Source organism: Lithobates pipiens, unplaced genomic scaffold (genome assembly GCF_037356315.1).
Source record: "Lithobates pipiens isolate NorthernLeopardFrog02 unplaced genomic scaffold, aLitPip1_a1.2 Scaffold_11, whole genome shotgun sequence".
In the NCBI taxonomy this organism is placed as follows: Eukaryota; Metazoa; Chordata; class Amphibia; order Anura; family Ranidae; genus Lithobates; species Lithobates pipiens.
In genome coordinates this window covers 20,760,725-20,773,249 of record NW_027507696.1, presented here as the reverse complement: position 1 = coordinate 20,773,249, position 12,525 = coordinate 20,760,725, and the positions used below count along the sequence as shown (strand labels likewise).

At 44.6% G+C, this 12,525-nt stretch overlaps 1 protein-coding gene across 3 annotated transcripts in view; it reads left to right on the top strand.

The window, feature by feature from the left end:
* Window positions 1-12,525, top strand: part of IPO4 (importin 4) — a 195,537-nt gene that overhangs the window by 38,914 nt on the left and 144,098 nt on the right. For all 3 annotated transcript variants that reach the window (XR_013270375.1, XM_077469604.1, XM_077469615.1), the window contains exons 5-7: window positions 2,251-2,380; window positions 7,937-8,116; window positions 8,198-8,263. Coding sequence is in view for 2 of the 3 variants with exons in the window: in XM_077469604.1 (XP_077325730.1) it covers window positions 2,251-2,380; window positions 7,937-8,116; window positions 8,198-8,263 (376 nt within the window). In the remaining variant the exon portion in view is untranslated. The remainder of the gene's footprint in view (window positions 1-2,250; window positions 2,381-7,936; window positions 8,117-8,197; window positions 8,264-12,525) is intronic.

Below are 12,525 nucleotides of genomic sequence, written 5' to 3'. Positions count from 1 at the left end.
TAAGGCTGATCTTCTTTCCCTTGTCTAAGTCCTTCCATGGGAAGTTCCCATGTACCTTACAACATTTGTTGCTTCTCACTCTATGGGATAAAACTTTGGTTCTCTGTGTTTTCAGGGACTGCTGTTTTGACTCTTTGGAGGTACTTTAATTCAACTTTAGGGGGTTCTTTTCTGATGGTCAATGCTCTTGCTATGTTCATGTCTAACCTGACAGCCTTTCCAGTGGTGCCAGTAAAATGATCAGGTGTGTTGAGGCCTACAACCACCTTCTGGTTATTCCGATCTCTACCGTTTTTGATCTTTTACTGCTCTGGGGCATCTCTCAGGTCCCTCTGTCGAGCTCCAATTCTTCAAGAGGTGCGTCTCTTCCCTTTTTGATCACAGTTCTGGCTGTGAGTTTCTCTGTCAGCTACTGTTTTTCCCTTTTGAACATACCAGATTTTTCTCCACAATTGTGAATGGTTCATATAGACCATCTTTCAAGCTTATGGTTTTAGGAATAATTTTTCTCCCTTCCCCATCAAGAAGTACTTCATGGACTTTGTGAGTGTTTTCTTGATTTTCCAGCATCACACATCCGTTTCCCAATGCTAGGCTATCGCCTGGTCTTCTGTTGATGCTAGTTTTGAGCATGCAGTCCTTCAGGCTCTTGAGCTGCAGGCAGTCCCCATTTTTTTTATTGTTTTTGTTGGGCCTGCTTGCAATTGTTGCTATGTTGGTCACTCTTCAGTTGGACTGCTTTTGGACGTCCTGAAGGCTAAAGACTCCCTGTGTCCCTCAATGGACGAGAGAAAAAGTAGGATTGTGGACTCATTGTAAATCCTTTTCTTGGAGTCCATTGAGGAACACAGGTCCCACCCCTCTGAGGCATGCTGGTAGTAAGAGGGGCTATTCTAGGCTGGCTTACCATTTTTTTTGTTTTTTAGTGTCCAATCCTCATGGGGGTTGCAGATATAACCTCAATGTGAAAGACTTCCTATATTCCTTAATGGACTCAATGAAAAATATTTTACAGTGAGTACAAACATCCTATTTTCTTTTATACAATAAAAGTTTTATTGAGTCAATTGACATAACAATACAAGTATAACAGTTAACACAAGCCCATAAGGCAATATACAACATATTGTTCTGCCATAAAGTCCGAAACAGAGTACCGCCCACTGTATCATTTCAAATGAGCATATCCTTTAATACCTCTGTAAAAACGGAGCATTAAAAAGTGCTGGTTACCCCCTTTGACCAATGCACCACTATACATTCAGTTGTAGGGGGGAGATTTTCAAGTGTCTAGGGAGTACAACCCATCAATAATAGGTCGTAATATACCACACAGCGTTCTACCGGGAGGCAGGTTTGGTGCGACGAGGTGGTAGGGTAAAGGGGAAGGGGAAACAGAGATACGGGGAACAGATAACAAAAACATGGGGGGGGATACGGGTGACATGTAACAGAGAATGTGGGGTGATAGCCACTCTACCTGCAGGCGGGGTTGAATGTAGAAATAAAAGTATAACAGTATACATATCTACACGATGATACACATATATGCATACCAATAAACCAGGTCAATTAGCTTCTGTTTTGTTATGTAGTACTGGGTTCCAGTGAATCTAGAAATCACTCCTATCCTATGCGATCAGCCATTTTGTAATTTCGCAAAGGCATCTGAGTATTTAAAAGTAAACCAAGGTCTCCTTAATTTATGGAATTTATCGGTCCTTTCTGAGGCCATTGCTACCGTTTCCTCCATCTTGTATAGCGAATCCACCTCTGACAACCATTCTCTTATGGTAGGCGAGTGTGGAGATTTCCAGTGTCTAGGAATGATTGCTTTGGCCGCATTCAGCATATGACGAACAACTGATTTTTTTGTACTTGCCCAAAGAATAGTTTGATATGTGCAGCAGACAACACTCAGATGTAAGGTCAAGACCCGTCTCTGTTATGGCTCGGATCTGGGTGCAGATCCCTTCCCAAAACCCCTTCAGGCTCAGACAGTCCCACCAAATGTGCATCATATCACCCTTGGCTGTGCCACATCTCCAGCATGTCTCTGATGTTTCTGGGTACCATTTGTTCAGTCTGACTGGTGTGAAGTACCAATTCGTTAGTACTTTGTATGCAGTCTCCTGAGCGCTAGTGCTAATGGAGCATTTGTGTGCTAATATGTATGTGCTTGAAATTTTGTATTTTTGACCTGATTTTTTTTTTCTTTTTTTTTTTTCTTTTATTTGTTGGTGATCTCAGGCACAAAGTCCGCCATGCTCTTGCACAGCTTTGTGCAGTGGTCCTCAGGAATGAAAAGTTGGAACGCTGGCCACAATTCATCCAATTTGTGCTACAGGCATCTCACAGTAACATCCCAGAGCAGAGACAGGTTTGTTTTCCTCAAAGCTTTTAGTATACTATGATATTGCTTCCAAGTGTGTCTCTTAATTGTTATGTGGGAGACAATCTGGGGTCACAAAAGAACTCTTTATGCCAGTGGATATTTCTTCAAAACACAATTTAATTTTAAGGCATTCTCAACTGATTTTCTAATGGAGACAATTCAGCATTCTTCAGCTTAGATAGTAGTTTGCACACCATAGCTTTTGTTGCAGCATTGTTTTTCACCAAGTGACAGGCCATATTATGGTTGGAAAAATATAAATAGTCCCATCCGATTGTAATATTTTTAATATGCATCTTCAGCCTACCCCTAATTGTATTATGCACTTAAATGCATTGAAATATGCTTGTGCAATGCTAAAATAAAAAAGCATTTGTGGGGGGAGAAAGAGTTAGTTGACATCCCCCCCAGCTTCCATAGTACATGGGGTGACGTCAGCATTATTTGGGCGACATCCCAGGGACCTGGGGAAGATTGAGTAGCCCAAATCTTGGGAGATGATGCTACAGTGCAATAGTATTATGTTCTTGCAAGTGATGGACTGCTAAGTATTCCCTGGGATATCGCCGAAGGATGCTGGCTGTCCCTCACCCAGACCTTGTGGACATTTATACATTTTTTTGATTTTCTGGTTCCTTTTATGTTCCTCCAGCAATCAAAGCTCATTGCAAGAGAAGCATAAGATTTGTTTTTACCTCTTGGCCTAAGCATATGTTGCAAAGTAAAGGAGGAAACCTTTTTTTTCCTGAGAGAAGCATGGAGGCTTTAGTTCAGGGATATGCAATTAGCGGACCTCCAGCTGTTGCAAAACTACAAGTCCCATCATGCCTCTGCCTCTGGATGTCATGCTTGTGGCTGTCAGAGTCTTGCTATGCCTCATGGGACTTGTAGTTCTGCAACAGGTCCGCTAATTGCATATCCCTGCCTTAGTTTTTCTTCTGAAAATGCAATTTGTATGGCTATAATGCTGACTCATTGGTTTCCATACTTTTAGCCAGGGCAATTATACAGATCACAAAATTAAAGTAAAGCCAAAGCTCCTAACCTGCAACTTGTTCTGGGTTATGAACTCATGAAATATAGAAGCCATAAGTTCAGTAAGACAGCCAGGTGATTATCATTTGCATAATGAGAAGTTGGTACTTTTATTTATTTTTTTTGTACAAAATGAAAGCCATTTAATTTTTGTTCTTAATGGGTGGTGCTGTTTTTACCTAATGCATTATCTGTATTAAGGTAAAAAAAAAACTTCCAATACATGTTTACCTCTGCACTTAGTCATGCTTCAGCACTGTCCCAGATGCAGCACTGCTGCTGTTTCCTCATGGTCTCCCAGGAGCCATACACTCCTGCTGCTGTCAGTCAGACCCTGTGATTGGGGGGGGGGGGGGGTAACGCACACATTCTGGCTTGGGAGCGCACCTGCACGGGTTCCCCTACAGCACACAAATTGCTAAGGGGGCAGCTGGAGGAAGGAGGAGCAAACAGCGCCAACAGGGTGCTCCAGAAGAGGAAACAATATTGTGGTGCAATATTGTTATGCAGAGCTGGTAAATATAACCTCATTTCTCATTCGTTCATTGACAGACATAGCCTTCTTTATTCAGAACGGTAGGGTTATATCATCTCCGCGGGAGTAGGACTAGACAGAACAAATAACAACCCCTGACAACGCCCATGGGCTGTCCTCCGTCAGTATATAACTCCCTCCCTGCTCTCGGTTTTCAGTTTTTCTTTCTGCCTAGTCAGGAGTAAGGACCTAATGCTGGGAATTTTTTTGTTTGTTATTTTCTCTCTTTCCTGGATTTTTTCCGGTGAGATCTTAAAATCAACTGCTGGGCTGGGTCGACGGGCTGAACGCTTGATCCAGTGGTCACCCCAGTCAGGCTAACGAGTGCACACAGATCACAGCTACACACTACGTCGGCCGTGAGCTAAAAATCTCGGCTCTCGGCCTGTGTTGCAACAGCCCCCTACTTCGGTGGGGATGACGACCTTTCTGGGAGCGTTACCCGTGCTATTCGCTGGAGAGGTAAGTAAGGGGTCCCCTCCTTTCCTTCTCCGGAGTGGTGTGGGGCGTGGGTACTCCCTGGAGTGGTCGATCCCTCCGGGGTTTCCTCCACCCCCATCCTAGGTGAAGCCCAGGCTCCCGGTCTAGGGGCTTTGGGACATGGTTCCCCTTTTCCACCTTCCGGTTGTTACTGGGGAGGGGGGGGGGCATCTATAGTTGGGCCTGGAAGGTGAGTGGCTGCCGTAATTTAGGCCGTGGCTTTGTGGCCTACCACAGCTGGGGGGGCCGCTCTTGGAGCAGGAGGCCGAAAATTTAGGCCACGGCTTTGCGGTCTACCGCACCTGCGGCTGAAAATTTAGGCAGCGGCTTTTTGGCCCACCAGCTTGGAGGTCCAAAAGTTTAGGCCGCGTCCTTGCGGCCTACCGACCAGCTGGCCGATCCCACCGTGGGTCGCGCTCATGGTGGGTGGCTAAAATTTAGCCCATGGCTTTTGCAGCCTGCTGGCCCGCTGTTTTGTACCTATTGGGCCTCGGCTTCTGTAGCCTCCTGGATCGGCGTCCCCTGTGAGGGGCCCCCGGTCTGTGCCCCCTGTTAGGGTCTCTGTTTTGTACCCCCTGTAGAAGGGCCTCGGTCGAAATCCCATTGGTGGCCCCCTCCCCCTGTGTTTTTTGGGGTAGTGCTTAGGCATATAGTCTAGTATATGGCACCCCTGCCATGCCCTCCCCTCTCTATCTCCTATCTGGCTCTGAGGATGTGGCCCACCTTGCGGGGTAGTGACCATGCTCCCTATCTTGTCAGGGAGTGAGGATGACTGCAGTAGGGCATGAAAAAGCGCTGGTTATTGCACTTATTACATCTGTGCAGGAACCTTTCAAGATGGGAATGCAGGGGTGGCTGCTGCGGAGAGCCGAGACCTCATAAGCCACCTTACGTGGCGAAAGCGTTCCCTTTTCCCTCTTATCTTGACAATATGGCTTGAAGACTGGGAGGGTGTAGCGTGCATTTGTGTTTCCAAAAAAAAAACGCTTGCTGTGAGGTACACATTTGGGAATTCCCCTGCCTTTGCTGCATTGCCGGACCTATGGTCTAGGCACTGAAGTATGTCAGCTATGCCTCTTGGCCGTAGTTCCCCTGGTTTCTGAGCTTCTAAGTTCTCCTCAGTGGTGCTTAGACAGGTATTTTGGGGGATACCCTGGATGTCAATACTTCCAATGGGCATCTACTGCTGGACCACTTGCTGTTCTCCACGGGGGGATGTGCAAGCTCCGTTGCTGCAGAGTGTGGTTGTCACGATTCCTGTGTCGGGAACAGTTTAAGGCCCTGACCTGCCTTGTGTGGGTACAGAAGGTTGGGATGGAGACTGTTAACACAGCGGTAGCACCCCTTCATCGTGGGGACCTTCTGATTTCTATCAACATCACAAATGCTTGTTTACACACTCTGTTATATGCCCGACTCCAGCACTTCCTCCATTTTTGCTGTGGGTGCGGCGCATGATCAGCGCATAGTCTGGCCGCCACTCCTCGGGTATTCGCAAGGTGTTGGCCCCAGATCGGGCGTGGTTGCATCTTTGGGAGTTTGCGGTCCTGGCTGCCTGGATGATCTTCTTCTGCCACACCTCGGATACCCCAAGGGGCAATGTAGTTTCTATACAGACCTGAAGTCTGCTTGGGCCCTTCCAGAACGTCGGATTAGCTAAGCCCGAGCTTCAGCTCTGGCTAGAGTGTTTTCTTCTCTTGGACAAACTCCAGAAGTTGCATGCTGCATTTTTTTTTTCTGTCTGGCAGGTAGACCCTCTGCGGACCTGCGTGTGGGTGTTGGGTCTGAGAGTTTCTACCTTTTTTTTTTAAACGATTCCATTTGCGCAGTTCCATACAAGCTCCCTTCAGGGAAATCCTAGCATGAGACAAATGCCCGAGGTCGTGGGACAATCTGATTTAGCTGAGTTAGGAAACCAGGGTTCCCTGGTCTGGTGGCTCGCTCTCCGGTTCTTTGGTGGGATAAATCCTTTCTCCCCTTGTATTAAACAGGGGGACCACCAATGCCAGTTGGTCCGAGTAGGATGTCCTGGGACTAAGCTCTGCTCAGGGTCATTGTATGCTGGTGGAATCCAGATTACCAGGTAATATCCTGGAACTTCAAGCGATCAGGCTGGTTCATGGTTGGATTGACTTTGGGGGCTCCTGGTATGATTCTAGTCGTACAAGGCAACCACGATGGCTTATGCCTTTCGTAAGGGCGGGTCAAATAGGCTGTGGCAACCCTGGCTATTGCCAGTATTCCCCGGTGGGAAGAATGTTTCATCTGGCCCTTTTCCGGTGTATGCATTCCAGGAGTGGAATGCTGACAGGCGGATACCTCAGTTGGCAAGGGTTGGACCACGGATGGGCCCTTCACCAGGCCATGTATCTTCAGTTTTTTTTCCCGCTGGGACACTCATGAGGTGGTGTTAGCTTCTCATTCACCTTACCCGGGTTTAGGCGGTGCGTCGCCTTTTCTATAGTTCCATCCCTGGGTTTCCATTTGAGCAAGGACATTGTGTTTCTTTTCTTGTGTCCCTGGCAACACATCCCAAGGAATTTGCTTTATCTGCCCGGGATGTGGTTTGGGAGATTCAGTTGTATTTGCCAGCCACTGAGTCTTTTGGAGGTCAGGCTCTCTGTACTCACGGACAGGCCAAGAAAGGGGCTGTCTGCTTCTTCTGCAACTACCTTCTGGATGGATCAGACAGATGATTACTCTGGGCTATTCTGTCAGGAATCGGGTTCCTGCTTTCTCTGTTACGGCACATTCTTCTTGGGCGCCTAGTACATCTTGGGCCTTCTGTCTTCAGGCATTCGTGGTGCATTTTTCACAAGTTCTACGAAGTGGATGGCTTGGCATCTGCGGTGCCTTTTTTGGCCACAAGCTTTTTGCAGGCTACTGTTAAGATGGTCTAATCCCTCTTGAAGAGCTATCGTTCAGGTTGGGTTCCAGCTTGTCCTGTGTGAAGCTCCTGTTACCTGGTTGGCTTTTGCGTTTGCCTTGGGATTTTTCGCTGTCCCACCCCTCATGTTCAGCACTGCTTAAGGACATCCCTACCATTCTGAATAAAGAGGGCTGTGTCAATGAACGAATGAGAAAATAGGATTTTTTACTTACCGTAAAATCTGTTTCTCTGAGTTTGACAGACACAGCACCCACCCCTCTATGGAGTTTTTTGATACTTCTATTACTACTTGCTACTAAACTGAATACCTAGAGCAGGGAGGGAGTTAAATACTGAAGGAGAACAGCCCATGGGCGTATCCAGGGGTTGTTTTTTGTCCTGCCTAGTCCTACTCCTGCGGAGACGATATAACCCTACCGTTATGAATAAAGAAGGCTGTGTCTGTCAATGAACTCAGAGAAACACATTTTACAGTAAGTAAAAAATTCAATTTTTTGGTCTAGCAAAAAAAATAAAAATAAAAACCTTTATTACCATTTTAAGCTTAGCCCATTATGTCTAAAGTACCATTTTCTTAATTATGTTGCACTTTTTGTTTTAGGTTGGACTCTTAGTTCTCCGCTGTGCTCTTGATCTCAGTGCTGAAATTTTCCATCCTCACTTCACAGATTTAATTAAACTTTTTAATCAAACCTTGTGTGATCTTCAGAATGGACCATCACTCTTCTATACTGTGCAGTCTCTTACCAGCATTGTGCCTGAGTTTGTTGGCAATGAAACAGTAAGTTTATAGTAACCAGTTTCTACTTACATTAGCCACTTGTTTTTACTTTAACTTTATCTTATTTCTACCTGCCACCAGAACCAGCTGAGGCCTTTGATTCCTAAATTAGTAACGGCTATCAAGCAGTTGATACAAATCAATGAGGTAAGTCTTACATTTGTGCTGCTGCCACTAATCATTTTGCGCTTGCATGTAGTGCTGTTAGCTTAGTTTAAAGTGATTGTAAAGCTTCATTTAAAAAAAAAAAAACAAACAAAAAAAAAACAAATGTGCCACACTTGCATCCACTGTGCAGTTCGTTTTGCACAGAGTGGCCCCGATCATCCTCTTCTGGGGTCCCCGACGGATGCATTAAGGTGAAAAAACACAAGGGTTTACAACCCCTTTAACCCATTGACTGGTTGTGTTTGTAGTCTACTCTTTAGGTTTCTTGCTTTTACCTTAAAGTTTATAATCCTCTCCACCTTTTAGGTTTATTGGCCTTCTTGGTTACTTTATTACTAGGCATCCATATGGCAGGTGTTCAAAGCTACTTCCTTGCTTGACCTTGTTGCTAATAATTTGAACTCAGAATACCGGTTGCTTACCCACAAGGGTTATGCAACTCCAGTGAGGTATCTCTAATTTCACCCACAGTAAACTGTTACTCCTGTCCAGCAGTGCACAGGACTTTATCAAAACTGGAACAGCCATGCATGGCAACTAGTAAGCATATATATTTCATTTTAAAAGCTTAAAGTGATTGTAAAGGTTAGGTTTGTTATTTAAAAAAAAATAAAAAACAATCATACTTTCCTCCACTGTGCAGCTTGTTTTGCACAGAGTGGTCCCAATCATCCATTTCTGGGGTCCCCTGGTGGCTCTCGCGGCTCCATCCCACATCAGATAACCCCCTAGGAGAAGTGAACTCCCGGGGGAGTTACCTTGCGGGCACGCTCCCGAATCCAGCATTTGCATCCATAGACACGAATACTGGACTTGGCCATGTCATTGGATTTGATTGATAGCAGTGGGAACCAATGGCTGCACTGCTATCAGTCTATCCAATCAAGAGCTGGGACCCCGTGGAGAGAGGAACACCACGTAGATAAAACAGGGGGGCGGTCACTGCCAGGTGTTTTTTCACCTTAATGCATTGGATGCATTATGGTAAAAAAAAAAAAGAGTTTACAACCCCTTTAACTGAAGAAGCCAAGGATAGAAGCTGATTGGTTACTGTGAACAGCTGCTGTAGATTTTGGCTGCTCTGGTTTTAGTAAGTTCCCTTCATAGAATTTAGTAGTAGTAGCAAGGTTGCATTAGATGCATTTTATTAAAACAATCTCAGTGGATTTATTAACTTAAGCAAAGTCACAACCTTTCCTGAATAGTATTAGCAGCAGGTCCCCAATTTATTTTACTTGACTAGAGGTACTCTTTAAATACAAATGTGTAACTGCGTTTGACATTTTTTCAGTTTTTGGTTATCTACCCAGCTGATATATGTTGTATAAACCACAGGAATACATTTGTACAACATTAAATTGTTTACATTATTTATTACACAATTAAAAAAATGGTTGCCATCAGTAAAATAGAATTTCTTTTTTATTTTCACAACCCTATAGCACCAATATCTTCTTGCACGTGATAAAACCAATAAATGTATATTTACGCCTTCACGTTAATACCCTATTTAACCCTCGCCCTTCAGCTGTTATTACATCTCTTGGAAAAATGAATTATCTTTAATCTCTTGCCTGCTGATCAGATGGTAAGGTATGGGTAATTTCCAATGTGGGTCCCTATCCCACTTCCTCAGGAATTGTAGGGCTGTTTTACATAAAACAAGACAAAAATTGCCACATCACTCCAATTATATCTGCAGATATAGTAATACATCCATCAGTTTTACATTTTTGATATCCCTGATACAAGATATAGAGGTTTTATTAGATTGGACTGAACAGACAAGCAAGCACTAGAGGCCTCCGTCTCACCAACTTTCCCCAGGGAAGGTAACCGACTGGACCAAGCTCTCTGGGAGTCGCAACATCACCAGATCATGAATGGCATGGGTATCTCAACTTTTATCAATTGGCCTAATTTTTGTTTGGATATCTCTTTTATGGTGCTAAGCCCTGTTGTTTGCTATGTGTTATGTGAAGGAGTTGAAAACGGATATAATGTATAGCAACCAGTAGGGCTTAGCAATATAAAAGTGATAACTGGGGGGGGGGGGGTACGTACTGCTGAGCTTTGTGCCCTCCCAACTCCTGCAGGCAATCCTCTTGCTCACCCCCGCTACGATACCCATGAGAGCACATACCTCTCATGCTGCTGACTGCTGATCTGCAGCAGGGCCCCATACTGCTGGAGTTCCGCTCTGGGAAAGACAAGATGGCGCTGGGCTGGACCACATCCAAACTCCAGTCCGCCTCCTCCGTTCCAGCGGCTCCCTCTGAATACAGGACGCAGTGGAGGACCTGAATGATGCTTCTTCAGAGGCTTCAGATCATACAGCCCAGCCAGTGCTCCCAGATGCAACTCCCACGAGGGATGGCTCGGCTACAGCCTCTCTATCAGCCTCCGGGGGCTCCTCTGGTTCTGAAGCCAAAGGTGTGTGTGTGTGCGTGCGTGCGTGCGTGCGTGCGTGCGTGCGTGCGTGCGTGCGGTAGCAGCTTCAGCCTTAATTGGCCACACTCTTTTAACCATTAAGGGAATTTATATTTGTTTCACTTATCCCATAATCGCTTGTGTTTGCAGATAGGGGTTTTACTTTTTATTCCTTTTTATCAATCTTTTTGTATTGGAGACAGCCAAAATGTGAAAATTATGTATATGGATTTGTTAATATTTCTCCAAATACTGTATATTTAGGATTATTTTATGTATTGTTTTTTTTTCTGAAAAACAGCCTTCAAAACTGAATGAGAAAATGGGATTAAGAACCCATGAAATGCATTTGAATTAACCTGGACCCCACAATCTGATCAATGCGCAAGAGATTACAGATAATTCGTATTGGTCCCCTGCTAATCACATGCACTCTCCAAAGAAAAAATTAAATAATTAGCAATAACCACCAACTAAGCATGGGCAACTTGTACCCTAGCTTGTGTTCTATCAGGAGATGGTTTGGGGACAGTGGAAGAAGGGGAGGATCAGAGAAGATGGGATCAAACAGCTCTTTTCCACAATGCAGAGGATTAACCCCTTTGGTTTCACCAGTATAACAACCATTTTTTTACTGCATATACAGACTGACTTTACTGTTCTGGGTTTAGTAACACTTTTAAGACACCGTAATCCCCTGTTTAGGAAGGATATGCGGTATTAATCCCTGCTAAATCTTACATAGCTCAATTATACATGTCAGACTTGGATACGTAATTGTGTCTGTGCCAGCACAGCGAGTGCATCCGTTTCAAAGAGCTGCCTGTACACAGCTTAGGTGGAAGCTCATGCATCTGCCAGAGGCTGAGCGGGGAGGACGGGCTTAATTGCCCGTCTGAATGACCCTATATACAGTTGCAATAAAAAAAGTATGTGAACCCTTTTGGAATGATATGGATTTCTGCACAAATTGGTCATAAAATGTGACCTGATCTTCATCTAAGACACAATAGACACTTTGCTTGAAGTCTGCTTAAACTAATAACACACAAAGAATTAAATGTTACTATGTTTTTATTGAACACACCATGTAAAAATTCACAGTGCAGGTGGAAAAAGTATGTGAACCCTTGGATTTAATAACTGGTTGAACCTCCTTTGGCAGCAATAACTTCAACCAAACGTTTCCTGTGCTTGCAGATCAGACATGCACAACGGTCGGGAGTAATTCTTGACCATTCCTCATTACAGAACTGTTTTAGTTCAGCAATATTCTTGGGATGTTTGGTGTGAATCGCTTTCTTGAGGTCATGCCACAGCATCTCAATCAGGTTGAGGTCAGGACTCTGACTGGGCCACTCCAGAAGGCATATTTTCTTCTGTTTAAGCCAATTTGTTGTTGATTTACTTCTATGATTTGGGTTGTTGTCCTGTTGCAACACTCATCTTCTGTTGAACTTCAGCTGGTAGACAGATGGCCTTAAGTTCTCCTGCAAAATGTCTTGATAAACTTGGGAATTCATTTTTCCTTCAATGATAGCAATCCGTTCAGGCCCTGATGCAGCAAAGCAGCCCCAAACCATGATGCCCCACCACCATACTTCACAGTTGGAATGATGTTTTGATGTTGGTGTGCTGTGCCTCTTTTTCTCCACACATAGTGTTGTGTGTTTCTTCCAAACAACTCAACTTTGGATTCATCTGTCGACAGAATATTTTGCCAGTACTTCTGTGGAACATCCAGGTGCTCTTGTGCAAACTGTAAATGCGCAGCAATGTTTTTTTTGGACAGCAGTGGCTTCCTCTGTGTT